Source organism: Erpetoichthys calabaricus, chromosome 13 (genome assembly GCF_900747795.2).
Source record: "Erpetoichthys calabaricus chromosome 13, fErpCal1.3, whole genome shotgun sequence".
Taxonomy (NCBI): Eukaryota; Metazoa; Chordata; class Cladistia; order Polypteriformes; family Polypteridae; genus Erpetoichthys; species Erpetoichthys calabaricus.
In genome coordinates, this window is record NC_041406.2 from 133,324,917 (window position 1) to 133,340,754 (window position 15,838).

The following is a 15,838-nucleotide window of genomic DNA, read 5'->3' on the forward strand; positions in this document are numbered from 1 at the left end:
AAATTATGTTGATGTGGATAAGTTTTTTCCAACTAGAAATTTTAGAATTGAATGAATTAATTGCCTTTTAAGGATCGTATGGATCTACTGACGATAAACAAATATTTTAAGTGTTTACTTATGTTTACTCACACACATACATCTGCATTTTTATAAATACTATACATGAGTGCAATTCAGACTGTGCAAAGGAGAATGAAGGATGACGATGGACAGTGAGCTATAAAAGACATTACATTTCAGAAACTAGTAATTTAGTAAGAGTGACTGATATTTCTGATAAACTTTTAGTATTACATCAGCCTCCACATAATTCTAATATAGTATTGCACATTATTTGTACATTTTATTGACATTGCTAACACAAACTGTTATATTCTTCATAATGAGATCTGAAAAGCAAAGGACATATAGCCAATGAAACACAAAAACTGTGCAGAGGACTTATCAGCTCAATTATGTAATGTGCTTCTGTAGATTCCCTTATTCAGACACACTCTATTCATGTATTTGTTGAAGTTTCTACCATCACTGGTCCCTGTACAAATGCCACATTTGGGAGAAGGGAAGGTGTGAACTGCTGGCAAGAAACTGCTCACCAATTTAAGGAATGTAATGCACCACTTTGTCTCATTCTGTACAGGAACTGTTTTGAACAATGTGGCATGTAAAAATTTTCCAATTTTCTAATAAAATAAATACAGTGATCCCTCGCTATATCGCGCTTCGCCTTTCGCGGCTTCACTCTATCGCGGATTTTATATGTAAGCATATTTAAATATATATCGCGGATTTTTTGCTGGTTCGCAGATTTCTGAGGACAATGGGTCTTTTAATTTCTGGTACATGGTTCCTCAGTTGGTTTGCCCAGTTGATTTCATACAAGGGATGCTATTGGCAGATGGCTGAGAAGCTACCCAACTTACTTTCTCTTTCTCTCTCTTGCGCTTTCTCTAATCCTGACGTAGGGGGTGTGAGCAGGGGGGCTGTTCGCACACCTAGACGATACGGATGCTCGTCTAAAAATGCTGAAAGATTATCTTCACATTGCTACCTTCTGTGCAGCTGCTTAGTGAAGCGACATGCTGCACAGTGCTTCGCATACTTAAAAGCTCGAAGGGCACGTATTGATTTTTGATTGAAAAACAAACTGTCTGTCTGTCTCTCTCTGCTCCTGACGGAGGGGGTGTGAGCTGCTGCCTTCAACAGCTTTGTGCCGCGGTGCTTCGCATACTTAAAAGCCAAACAGCCCTATTGATTTGTTTGCATTCTCTGTCTTTATGACAGTCTCTGCTCCTGACGCACACTTCTTTGAAAAGGAAGATATGTTTGTATTCTTTTAATTGTGAGACAGAACTGTCATCTCTGTCTTGTCATGGAGCACAGTTTAAACTTTTGAAAAAGAGACAAATGTTTGTTTGCAGTGTTTGAATAACGTTCCTGTCTCTCTACAACCTCCTGTGTTTCTGCGCAAATCTGTGACCCAAGCATGACAATATAAAAATAACCATATAAACATATGGTTTCTACTTCGCAGATTTTCTTATTTCGCGGGTGGCTCTGGAACGCAACCCCCGCGATGGAGGAGGGATTACTGTAAATGCATACAATTGATTTTGTTTTAAGTGCTGAGTGATACCAAAAAACATGCTCAGGGCATGTCTTTGCAATTTTGTTTTCCCAAAACCGTTAAATCTGTTAATGTTTTTTTTTTTTTTAAATGGAGAACTGAATATTTAAAAGGTTTTTGACTACTTTTTGGCTGTTTGTATCATTTTGTTAGCTAAACTATAAGAGATACATGGCTCTACTTGACGTTTTTGTAAAACACAATTTCTGTCACTACAGACACAATATAGGTATAGTGTCTATAGCTGCAGGAGGAAGCTGCCATCATACTTTTTCGAAACTGATCTTTTCCTAAATAAGGAGTGGTACTGAATATGTACTTTGTCAGCATGCCTATGTGTTGTGGTGTGAAATTTTGCATATAAGTTGATAAATATTTTTTATGTTTTTATTTGTTTGATAAATATTTTTTATGTCTTTATTTGTATGGTTAAGTACCCCCACCCCCTTTTAGGACTAAGTCTCTTTGTAATTTTATGACAGGGTTGGGGGAAGTGCCTCAAACCAGTTTGGTAAGTGATCATCTGCAGGACTCTCTCAATCAACCCCCACAGGAATGCCAGACTGCCTAGCTGGCAAACATCAGCTCAACAAATGATTTTGGGGGGAGGTGGGAAAGTTATTGTGTGCCCTATTGGTCTAAAGTTGCCTAAAGCCATTAAGTACCATGACACCCTATCGGCTGTAGGGTTTGGATAGAGAATCTATAACTTTGCTTGTTTTACCACTCTCTCTGACCAACTGATGAAAGAGCATCTCACACACCATGAACTGAAAAGGACAACACAATGAAGAGCACAGCTCGGCAGCCATATTGAGACAGGCATGCGGCCTGTTCTGAAGAAAGCTGACCAAAAATGATGCCTTAACTAGAGACATTTAAAGTAACTACAAGTCTTGATCGGATAGCCCTAGTCAGGAGTGTGCAAATCTGGTGTCCAGTCAATGAAATGAGATTGAAGATTGTGGTTTAGGGATACTTTGACCAATAAAAAAGACTCAAACAATTTAAATTTGCTATATGCCAGAGGCATCTGCTGATTTGAAACAAGCCTTGCAAAAAAGAAATCTTAGAAGAAATACAGTTATGATCTGTGATTTTGCACAAAACTAGAAAGGGTTACAAAAGTAATTTCAATGAGTTAAGATATTTGTCAGTCCATATTTGGACAAATAGTGTATATATGGAAATAACTTAGTACTGCGGGCGCTCTCCCTAGAAATAACTACTAGTCAAGATGACTTGAAAAGCAAAACATAGAATGCTAAATGAAGTTAAAAAAAGAATCCAAGGGTAAGAGTTGAAGACTTGAACGAATTGTTAGAACTGTGGGGGAAAAAAATCACTATACACATCAAAATTGCCATAATCTTGACACTGCACAAACCAATTAGGAACATGTTTTGTGGACTGATGAAACTAAGGTTGAATTCTAAGTGAAGAATATGCAGCAGTACATATGGAGTAAAAGGGGCACCACATACCAATATTAAAACATGATCTGAAAAGTGAAGTATGGTGGAGGCAGGATCACAGTTTGGGGCTGTTTTGATGACTCAGGGTCGGGTCAGCTTGCTATCACAGAGGAGAAAATGAATTCTTAAGTTTATCAAGGTATACGATTAGATCATGTCAAGATTGTTGTCCGCCAGATGAAGCTCACTAGAAGAAGTCTGGTGCAGCAGGACAATGACTCAAAACAATAAAGTAAATCTACTACAGAACTGCTTCAAAAAAAGAAACTCTGCCTTTTTGAGGGGATTAGTCAGACCCCAGACTTTACTCCTGTACAGGTGCTGATACAACACCAAATTAAGACCAACACAGGCCTCAGGGTGCAAAGCTTCTTAACAGAGAGCTTGTCATATTTTTAACAATGAAGTGTACAGACACACAGTAGTTTAATGCTGCACAGTATTTCCAACTCTTCCTTTAGGCACACAGAAACCTGATTTTCCCGTTGGTCATTTTGATGCAAGAAGACTCGATCATTTCATCAAGCGGGCAGGGTAGGTGTACCCCTTGGTCATTTATCTAGAGTCTGGTTAGTTTCATTGTGCCAGGGGTGGGAGGGGAGGGGGATTGTCAAAAAAAGGCCCCCTTGCCATCATGGGCACCAAGATGCACACTCAGAATCCCTTGATGGTAGATTCACCCCTGTGCTAAGGAATGACCTCAAGAGAACCATTAACACCAGACATCTTAAGAATATAGCTGAATGGTTATATAACAAGGAATGGTCAAAAATTTCTCCTCAAAGATGTGCAGGTCTGATTTGCTGCTACCGGAAGTACTTGTTAGAGGTCACTGCTGCCAATGGAGGTTGACTAGTTATTAAAGCCAAGGATTCATGTACTTTTTCGACAGCATACTGTGAATATTTGATAGGTGTGCTGAATAAAGATTATAATTGTATGTTATTATTTTAAGTATATTGAGTTTGTCTACACATGTGAATTAGATGAAAACGAGATCATATTTTATAAGCAATTAATGCAGAAAGCCAGGTAATTCTAAAGGGTTCTTGCAACTGTATGTACTGAATGCATTAGATTAGCTCTCTAAAATAAATCTCAGACAATTACGACAGATTAATACAAGCAAATATTAATTAAGTTTTATTGGACTGAGTAATCATCATAATCATTACCTTCATTACACTTTTCTGATAAGGTTTTATTGCTTGTTTTAGTTTAATCAAAATACTTCTATGTGGCACTTTATCAAAAGCTTTCCCAAAGACAAGATAAATAATATCATACACACCTCTCTTATCATATGCTTTATATTACTTCCTCACAAAAATCCATAATATTCCTGGTTGGAACCCATGTTGAGTATTTGCTAACACACCTGGGCATGCTGCATCTTGGTTGTTAGTTATTTGTACTAAAATATAATATGATATTTATAAACTGTTACTAACCCTATCATATTCTTCCATTTCCATTATCTTCATGTGGCACTTGGTGTCACTGCTCTACTGCTAAGTTGTTTGCCTGCCTATGCAAAAGTCATCGCATATAAAGCAGCACTGGAATCATCAGGGAGAAGGGTACCTTCATCAGATTGGCCGGTTCAGCACTTACTCAGATGTAGAATGGCCAGTAGGGGGGAGCCATCTTATTGGCAGAGGTATCCAGGACTCTGACTGAATCTGGCTTGTCTGAATCATTTTCTACAATTTGGCCATAGTCCTACAATGAACTGATGGGCAGACAGTGTTGTTTAATTTATGTTAATTATGTTTCTGTTTTGTTGCTGATATATTATAACAAATCAAATGGCGTGCTGCTTTGTGAGAGATCAGTGGAGATGTGTGAGGTTCTACTGAGTATGTGCGACTATGGTCGGCAAGGGCAACAGAGATTCGGCACGTCAATTAGTAAGCAGCCCAAAAAATTCATTGCTCAAGTTTTTTTGTCTAAAGGTGGCAATATGATCAATGTGGTTGCTGCTTACTGGCTGACTACAAGAACGCTTTATTGGGGATCTGGAGGAATTAAAGGACCCCAAGAGAGATGCTGCTTGTGTTTTTAACAATTTATTACATTTCTTTTTTATGCATTGTTGTGAACATTTATTCAATGAATTTTTAATACAGCTTGAACACTTTTCAATTATAATAAATACACACTTTGCATTGTTGGACACCTTGAACCCTTGTTGTTGTATCTCTCAATCACCACTGGTCCATCCTCGGTACACGGACTACTAGCGGGTACATCCCAGCACTCTGACCCACTGACAATTTTGTATGAACTTTTACATTTTTTCCTATTCATTTAAGCAAGTTTTTGAAGTTCATTGTGCCAACCCATTAGATGCCATTAAACTGCACTTTTTCTCTCCTTTTCAAGCTAAACACATTTTCTCCTTAACCACCCACCATCCTTTTGCAGTATGTGCTCCCAAAACTTCATTTTTGATTGCCTCTAAAAGTCATAGTAATAGGGAAGTGAATGAAAAGTGGCTAGTTATTTTCCTACATGGTTTTTAAACTCAGATTGGCTAAACATTTAAACTTTTCTGGTCACCCATGTCACTGGCACGCACAAAATGAAGAGGACCAGTGTGAGGGGGTTCCAAAACTCATTTTACCTGGATCAGTCGTAGGTTGCTTTGTTATTACACTCAAATTGAATAGACTGTGCAAATTTGACTTACATAATAGGCCTGCAATTTGACAAAAAGGCTATGCTTAAATTCTGTTTAAGTTCATTGTAATTGGGGAATAAGAGTTGGAGGGTGTGTTAACTTATAGGATGTTGAAAAATTAATTTATTAATTTGTTTCAAACAGAATTGCCTACTGCAATGTTTTATTGTTAGGCTGTTCTAATTGCAAACTTATTGCTCTATAGTTAATTTAAAACAAATATGTAAGAATCACCTCACCTCATCTATGGCCACGAGCTTTGGGTAGTGACCGAAAGAGCAAGATCGTGGATACAAGCGCCCGAAATGAGTTTTCTCCACAGGGTGGCTGGACTTTCCCTTAGAGATAGGGTGAGGAGTTCAGTTATCCGGGAGAATCGCTGCTCCTCCGCATTGAGAGGAGTCAATTGAGGTGGTTCGGGCATCTGGTTCACTGGGAGAAGGCCACGGGGCAGACCCAGGACACGCTGGAGGGATTATATCTCCCGGCTGGCCTTGGAACGCCTCGGGGTCCTCCCAGAGGAGCTGGAGGAGGTGGCCGGGGAGAGGGAGGTCTGGGCTTCCCTGCTTAGGCTGCTGCCCCCGTGACCCGACCTCGGATAAGCGTTGGATAATGGATGGATGGATGTAAGAATCATGTCTAAAAATAATAACTATTAAAATACAACTCCACTTAATAAATCATTACACTCGCTCCCAGTTATATTTAGAGCAGACTCTAAATTTGTTTTTCAGAAATATATAATTGCATTGGTTTATTCCTCCTTTGCAACAATGCAGAACACAATAATGAATGCCTGTACTCTAGGGCATATGTTGCAATCTCAAGGTGAAGGTGTGCTTAAAATTCCAGGAAAAAAATAAAACTTGTATAGGAGGCATAGCCTACTATTATAGGGCACCGAAACACTGGAATGGCCTACATCCCAAAATTTGAGAAGCCCAACAGTCTTATTAAGGTTAAAGACATCATTTTATTAACAGTATAATAATAAATTACTATATAATCTTTACCTCTTTGATTAGAATCAGGTGAATTGCTGGTAGAATTTATTTATTTATTTTTTTTAAATCAACAAACTTTTATTGTTTTTCACCTGTGGGGTACGTCTTCCCCGTAATCCCCACAGACACAACACAGTCCCAACTGTACAAATATGCATTTTCTTTTTTTTTAATATTTTTATTTTATTAATTTTCATTGTAATCATTCCATACAAACAGATCAATTTATAACCCAACAAATTTGAAAACAAATCAAACCCCACCCCTGAGAAGGAGAGCTTAGCTAAAGGAAAATTTCTTTAAGCTTTTTAATAAGGCAACATTAGACAAAAGAAGGGGAGAAGTAAATATCTATATAAATAAGAGATGGAGAAGGGAGTTAAATGCAATAATAGTTATTTCTCTTATTCTAAAATAATATTGATTAAATCCTGCCAAGTTTTGAAAAAATTTTGTACAGATCCTCTAACTGAAAATTTGATTTTTTCCAATTTCAAATAATATAAAACATCGGTTTCCCACTGACTTATAAGAAGAGAATTAGGATTCTTCCAATTTAACAAAATAAGTCTGCGTGCCAAGAGTGTAGTGAATGCAATCACCGTTTGCTTGTCCTTCTCCAATTCCAGTCCATCTGGAAGGACACCAAACACAGCTGTTAGTGGGTTAGGAGGGATTGTGATACTAAGGCTGTCTGAGAGGCACTTAAAAATTTTTGTCCAAAATGATGTTAGTTTGGTGCAGGCCCAGAACATGTGACCCAGTGAGGCAGGAGCTTGGTTGCAGCGCTCGCAGGTTGGATCCTGGCCTGGAAACATTTTGGACAGTTTTAAGCGAGACAGATGAGCTCGATATATAATTTTTAGTTGAATAATTCTATGCTTTGCGCATATAGAACTCGAGTGAATTCTCTGCTTTGCTACCTTCCACTCCTTTTCTGATATATTGATTAAGAGATCTTCTTCCCAATGTCCTCTTGGATCTTTGAAAGGTAGGGACTCTAATAAGATTTTATATATTGCGGAAATAGTGTTTGTTTCCTCGGAATTGAGCAGTATTTTTTCCAGCATTGTGGAGGGTGCAAGGTGGGGGAAATCGGGCAATTTCTGTTTAACAAAATTTCTAATTTGAAGATAGTAAAAGAAATGTGTAGCTGGGAGGTTAAATTTTGAACGTAATTGTTCAAAAGATGTAAATATGTTGTCTATATAAAGATCTCTGAGCATTTTAATCCCAAAACGTTTCCAGGTATTAAAAACTGGATATACTTGCGAAGGTTGAAAGAGGTGGTTCCCTTGCAGAGGTGCCACTGATAAAAGATTTTCCATCTTAAAATGCTTCCTAATTTGGTTCCATATTCTGAGTGAGTAAAGCACAATTGGGTTATTAGTATATTTGCGATAACTTTCATTTATTGGAGAGCAGAGCAGGGAATATAAAGAAGTACTACAGGATTTTACTTCTATTGCAGACCAAGCCTGTGTATGTGCATTTATTTGTGTCCAGGTTTTTATGGCTTGTATGTTTGCTGCCCAGTAATAAAACTGAAAATTAGGTAAAGCCATGCCACCTTCTGCCTGAGGTCTTTGTAGGGTCGCTCTTCGGATACGTGGGTGTTTTGAGTTCCAAATGAATGAGGTTATTATTGAATCTAACTGTTTAAAAAACGATTTATTGATATATATTGAAATGTTTTGAAATAAAAAGAGAAGTTTAGGAAGGATATTCATCTTAACAATGTTAATTCTTCCGGCTAGAGTTAGATGAAGGGTTGACCATCTATGCAAGTCTTGCTTAATTTTTTCCATACAGACGCCAAAATTTTGTTGATAAAGAGCTTTATGTTTACTTGTGATATTTACCCCTAGGTATTTAAACTGATCTGCTATGGTAAAAGGTAGGGTGTCTAATTTAATATTATATGCTTGTGAGTTCACTGGAAAGAGTATACTTTTATTCAGATTAATTCTAAGACCAGATATCTTTTGAAATTCTGTTAGTGCTGTTAAAATAGCAGGGACAGTGTTTTCTGGGTCCGATATATATAAGACCATTTCATCTGCATATAGAGAAATTTTCTGTTCCAGTCCTTCTCTGACAATCCCCTTTATCTGATAAGAATTTCGGCAGTGAACCGCCAGTGGTTCAATAGCGATTGCAAACAACAGTGGCGACAAGGGACATCCTTGTCTGGTACCACGTTCTAGTTTAAAGTAGTCTGAGCAAATTTTATTAATACAAACTGAAGCTTCTGGACTGGTATACAGTAGTTTGATTCAAGCACAAATATTCGGGCCAAACCCAAATTTCTCCAATGCAGTGAAAAGGTAATTCCATTCGATCATGTCAAATGCCTTTTCTGCGTCTAATGATAGTAATATCTCTGGGGTGTTTGATTTTGCTGGTGAATATATAACATTAAACAAGCGTCGGAGATTTGAAGATAGATGTCGGCCTTTAATAAATCCAGTTTGATCTTGTGATATTACCGAGGGCAGCACTTTCTCCATCCTTCTAGCTAGGATTTTTGAGAGTATCTTAACATCATTATTCAGGAGTGAAATTGGTCTATATGATGCACATTGTAACAAGTCCTTATTTTGTTTAGGAAAGACGGTGATTAATGCTTGTCGAAATGTTTGAGGTAGTATTTGGTGGTCTTTAGCTTCTGTAAATGTTACCAATAAGAGTGGAGCTAGCTGAGTGGAGAATTTCTTATAAAACTCTACGGGGTAACCATCAGGGCCTGATGATTTCCCGCTTTGTAGTGACTTTATAGCGTCTAGTAATTCTGTTAGCGTTAGAGGTTTATCCAGTTCCTCAGCACTTAAAGCATCTATTTGTGAATTATCCAGAAATGCATTAGATTGCGTGTTGTCTTCTTTGGGCTCAGTGGAATATAAAGACTTATAGTAATCTCTAAATGTGTGCATTATTTTATTATGGTCGATGATTTCTTCTCCATTCTTGTTGGTGATTACTGGTATTGCATTGTGAACTTCTTGTTTATGTATTTGTTGAGCTAAAAGCTTATTAGCTTTTTCTCCGTGTTCATAGTAATGCTGTCTAGACTTATAAATAAGTTGTTCAGTTTCTTTAGTTGTTAAGATGTTAAGTTCTGTATGCAGGGCCTGCCTTTTCCTGTGAAGAGCTTCACTTGGACGCCTGGCTTGTTCTTCATCTATTCTAGTAATTTCATTTCTTAGCTCTGACACTTTCTTGGTTTCTAATTTATTTCTATGGGAAAGATATGAAATAATCTGGCCTCTTAAGAAGGCCTTTAGAGTTTCCCAGAGTGTTCCTGCAGAAACCTCTGTGGACGTGTTTGTCTCTAGGAAGAAGCTGATTTGTTTGGATATAAATTCTGTGCAGTTCTCGTCTGCCAATAAAAGAGGGTTAAGACGCCATCTGCGAGGTGAGTATGAGGGGCTTATTGATTTTAGCTCCAAGACTAGAGGGGCATGGTCAGAGATAACAATTGTGTCATATTTGCATGATTTAATTGTAGGCAGGAAATTATTATCTATAAAAAAATAATCAATTCTTGAGTAGCTATAATGCACTGGTGAGTAGAACGAATATGTTCTTGAGTTTGGGTTAAGAAACCTCCAGGGGTCTGATAAGTTGTGATCATTTAAAAACTGTGTAATTATCTTTGCAGTATTAGATGTCGTCCCCCCTGTCACAGGAGTCCTATCTAAGAGTGGATTTAAAACACAATTAAAGTCCCCAGCCATTATAATTTTATGAGTGTTCACATTGGGAATGGATGCAAATAGATTTTGCATGAATTCCTTATCATCAACATTGGGTGCATAAACATTTATCAAAATCATTTTACTGTTATATAAGTTGCCCATGACCATCACATATCTCCCTTCAGGGTCCGACACTACCTCTGATGCTACAAATGGAACTGTTCTATGTATGAGAATTCCCACCCCTCTAGTTTTCTTTATAAAGCTAGAATGGAACATTTGGCCAGTCCAGCCTTTTTGTAATCTGAACTGATCCTTGGTTAGTAAGTGGGTCTCCTGTAGAAATACTATTTTAGCGTTTAAGCCTGTTAGGTGAGAGCATACTTTCTTTCTCTTTAATTCGTGATTCAGGCCTTTAACATTCCAGCTCACAAAGTTAACTGTCCCATCATGGAGACATTGATTCTGAGTTTTTAATGTCATTTATAGTTTTAATTGGTAATATGGCAGTTTTAATCTTAGTTTCAAGATTCCCCATGAGTTGTTGCATGTTAGCCTGTTGTTGCATTGATATTTATAATTATAAGGATTATAAGAATAGATTAGATATAACCTGCTCTCCTTCTCTCCCCCCTTTATCCCCCCACCCCCCCCCATTTTGCCTCCCCACATGAGGCTAGATCCCACTTCGCGATGTTCCAGTCCTCTGACATACGAAGAGACAGAGCACGTCCAAAACAAAACAAACCCCACCCTGCAGCGGCGTTACAGAATTAAAACAGAGATATCTTTTACAGTTAAATCCTTAATACTATCTGCCGAAAATGTTCTCATTAACAATATTTAAGCTTGAAATAATCTTCAGCGCTTTTAAGTTAAGATATTAAGATTAAAAAAAAAAAACAACCCTGGGAATGATTTTAAAAACTAGTCTAGGATAAACCTGGTAATTCCTACTGTAATAGTATAATGGTAATTATATAAATAGTAGTACAAGCAATAAACCAAGGGTATGAAGTTTAAACAGTCTACTTTAAGGTATAGTAAAATAAAAAAAATAAATAAAAAAAAAATAAATAAAAAAAATAAATAAAAATAAAACGAATCCTACTTTAATCACTTCCACATTTTCACACTCACGTCTATAACTCTATAACTCTGATTAAAACATAAACATATAACATATAAAGTCCAGATAAAAAAAAAGAAAAAAAAAGAAAATAAGGGATGTATAATTATAATACCAGTCTCTTTAAACATGGATCCAGCGATCAGATCATAGGTCCTTCCCGTGCCTTGATAGAATACGGCTCTTTAATTTTAATTAACTTTCAAAAAAGTGTCGGAAACAGCTTCTTTAATTCTTTTTCAGCTTCTTCTTTGCTGAAGAAAATATAATGTCGATCTTGAACTTCCACTTTCAGTTTGGCAGGATACAAGAGGCTGTATTTGATATCGGCTTCCCGTAGCATCCTTTTAATGTCGATGTAGGATCTGCGTTTTGCAGCTGTTGATGGTGAGAAGTCGGGAAAAATATGAATAAGATTATTTTCGAATATAATCTCTTGCTTGTGTCTGAGAAGTGCCATCACATCAAGCTTACATCTTAGTCGTTCGAAGCGGACAATAAAAGACCTAGGTTTAAAGGCGCTTGGTATCTTTGTGCGATAAGCCGTGGCTATCTCATTGTCGAGTTTAAAGTCATCTCCAATTATTTTAGACAGTAATTCTACTGCAAATTTCACTGGGCTTGAGCGTTCTCGTTTCTCAGGTATACCCTCAATTCTTATATTATTTCTTCTGCACCCATCCTCCAGGGCTGCAAGTCTGTCTCCAAGTTTTTTGTATTCCGAGTTCGCAGCTGTGGCTTTTTCATCGGCGTTAGATGCCAGTTGTTCCGCTGTTTCCACTCGAGCCGTGAGTCCCTGCTTAACGTCTTCCAGCTGATCTGAAAGGTCATTAATATGATCATCAAGCCTTTTCAGTTTGGAATTAGTTTCTTCAATGTGTTCCACTAATTTCTCCAACATGCCTTTAAAGTTCACGTCGAAACGTTTAAATAGACGCGTTTCCTTATCTTTGTTATCCTTCTTGAGCTCAATGGCCACCTTCTTAAGATCATTTGTGTTATCTTTCTTAAGCTCATTCATGGCCGTAACCATGGCAGTGGCCAGTGTAGCGATCATCTCTTTCTGTGTGTGCTGGTAGAATTTAACCAACACATGAAACAGCCGGAGCATTTCAAAGGATGACTTGTGTTGTTCTAGCCGTCTTATGAGATATACAAGACATTCTTATTAATTTTTAATGCATCAATTTTTTATTAATTTTAATTTATATAATGTTTTCAAAAGCAAATAAACATTTGGCTTAAAAATAATTTTCTTGGATGGCTTGATTTTTTAATAGCAATGTACAAAATGTTTTTTTTTTTTTTAAAACTAAATGTGCATCTGATTCATTAAATTGAGGGATATTTACACTCTGTTTCACAACATTACAATTCATATTTGTAAAAATTAGTTAAAAGTTTAAACTTACCTTGGGTGTAATCAACCACAGCTTCCAAAGCAGCGAGTCTAACATCCACAAAGTGGCCATAGTCAGCATAAGATTTGAAGAGAGATGGATCACTAGGAATATGGCCATTTTTCTGCAGAACCCGAATGGCTCTTAAACAACTAAACAGTTTGAAAAGAGGAGAAAGAAAAGGCATATAAAATTCCTTATTACAATACCAAATCAGTGTTGCCTAAAGGTTTGAGATCACTAATTTTTTATAAAATATATCTACATTTACATTGCAATATATCAAGAAGATACCCTGAATAACTGTCAAAAATATAAACAAGCTAGAAAATGTATACATGTCGCAACATTTAGATTTGTTTTGAGATTTAGTTAACTGATTTGAAAGCTGGAGCATTTTAAATTGTTTTAGTTACTTGAGTAGCCTCCATAGCTTTAGGGCTCTTTTATACTTCACACTCAGAACACGTACATGCACGCTTCATGGGTGCCACGTGTTCCCAGCATTCATTTGACGCGTCCTCTGAGCCTTCGAATCAAAAAAACAAGATTTGGCATAAAGGTTTCTGAACTTCGTTAAACTAAAACAGGATATATTTGGAATTCGGTTCTGTTAACAGAGAAAGGGACGATGTTTGATCTGAAATGCAATCAGTAAGGCATTGCTACGTCATCGGTGCTGACTTTGACAGATGCTCTACTGGATCAAGGTTACTGTGTAACCATGGACAATTTTTATACTTCACCAGAGCTATTTGACAAATTACTACAAAGAAAGACTGACACATATGGAACAGTGTGTCCTAAGCATTGTATCACGCCTGAAGACATAGGCAGAGCTAAATTACAGCAAAGTGCGCTAGTGACTTGGCAAAAGGGTAAAGAGCTTGCGCTGAAATGGAAGGAAAAGAAAGATGTTTCTCTTCTTAGTACTGTAAATAATGCAGCTACAGTCACTGTACAGGCAACAGGCAACAAGAAGATTACAAACACTTGCGCTGCAGTCGACTACCTTAGCATGAAGGGCAGAGTAGACCCTGTGTATCAAGAATTGACCTTCTATCCTGTAAGGTTGAGGCAACAAAAGAAATACTACAAAAGGATATTCAAAGTCACTGTCTCCAATGGCTCCTTCTAACTCCTTGCAACAGTACACAAACCTATCGAAACAGCTGGGTGGTCTTCTCTCCCGCTTTGGTCATGCAGTGGGTGTTATGAGCACATCAGCAGGGCTTGGGAGTGCTGTGTTGTCAGATGGTGCAGCAGGGATATTGCATTTTGCACTGGCAGGTGGCACAACAGGAATGTTAAGTGCTATGCTATTGTTCGGTGCAGCAGGTGAGTTCAACACTGGTCAGCTGTAGGCAAGCAGGCGAACCTTCTGGTGTGGCGATGAAGATGTACCCGTTTCTTTGCTGTTTTCGTTTACTGAAGTGGTGCTACAAACCGCATTCCAGGTGTGGATCTCAGCTTTGAGGCTCTCCCTTTACTGCTGGTTCACAACACCTATATGATCTGTTGGAACAGTGCACTTGGAATGCATTCATCTTATACAAAGAAGAAGCTGGCAAACCTGTATCTCATGCAAACTTTACATGCCAGCTTGAAGAACAAATCATTGCCGCACATCCACAGTCCACACTACCGCTAAAGAGACGGGGCTGACCCAGTACTTCACGGATGAATTCAGAGTGACTTATTGGTAGACATTTTATTGATTATACACATCCAACAGAAAAACAAAACAGAATCCAACTCACAACTGTGCAGTGTGCTGTTCAAACACTGACAAATCTAGAAAGAATATCCGAAAAGAAACACACTATTATTGTCCCGACGTTGGATTGTGTCTTTCACTGTGCTTTAAGATTTACTACACAAAGTAGTAATTTTGAGATTATATACTGTTTTGGCATCCTTAGTAGTATTTTTTATTATTGTTCAATTCATATTATTTTTATTCATCATTACTATTATTATTTGTAACATTATTATACTTCTGAGATTTAATCAAAATATAATTTTTCATGGCGAAAAAAATGCAATGCTTTATACATGTTTTTTTGGAATTAAATGCAACACTACGGACGTCAAAGAGTGAGTAACTGCATTTTTGTAATAGTAAATCAAACACAAAAATGACAGTGATAATAGAATACAATTACGCTTATTATGAGACTACATTAAATACAAGCTTCTTAATAGAACTTTAAAATATTACATAGTTATAAATATAACCCAGAAGGTATTGTGGTAGGCTCAACAGCTTTCACAGACTGTCATTTTTACACTATTTGAATTAGAATCAGCTTCAATTGATATCTTTTTCATAGTTGCTGGTTATGGAGGGTCTATGACTAACTGTAGTTGATTTTTATTAAATACTAGCAAAACACCCGCGCTTCGCAGCGGAGAAGTAATGTGTTAAAGAGGTTATGAAAAAAAAAGGAAACATTTTAAAAATAACGTAACATGATTGTCAATGTAATTGTGTTGTCATTGTTATGAGTGTTGCTGTCTTTTATATATATAATATGCACACACACACACACATAAACATATATATACATAAACATATATATATACATATCTACATATACACATATCTACATATACATACGTATATACACATCCACATAAGCATATATATACATATACAAATTTACATATCTACATATATATATATATATATAGACATAGATATATACATACATACATTCACATATATATATATATATATATATATGTGAATGTATGTATGTATATATATATATATATATATATATATATATTACTGAAGAAAGAAAAAAAAAAATTAA

The 15,838-nt window shown here is 36.9% G+C and overlaps 2 protein-coding genes across 3 annotated transcripts in view; one reads left to right on the top strand and one right to left on the bottom strand.

The window, feature by feature from the left end:
• The window catches only part of LOC127529990 (uncharacterized), a 798,609-nt gene that overhangs the window by 334,431 nt on the left and 448,340 nt on the right, over positions 1-15,838 (top strand). The window lies entirely within an intron of this gene.
• The window catches only part of taf2 (TAF2 RNA polymerase II, TATA box binding protein (TBP)-associated factor), a 384,123-nt gene that overhangs the window by 81,097 nt on the left and 287,188 nt on the right, over positions 1-15,838 (bottom strand). The window contains exon 21 of the mRNA XM_051935579.1: positions 13,032-13,171. Coding sequence (XP_051791539.1) covers positions 13,032-13,171 — 140 coding nt within the window. The remainder of the gene's footprint in view (positions 1-13,031; positions 13,172-15,838) is intronic.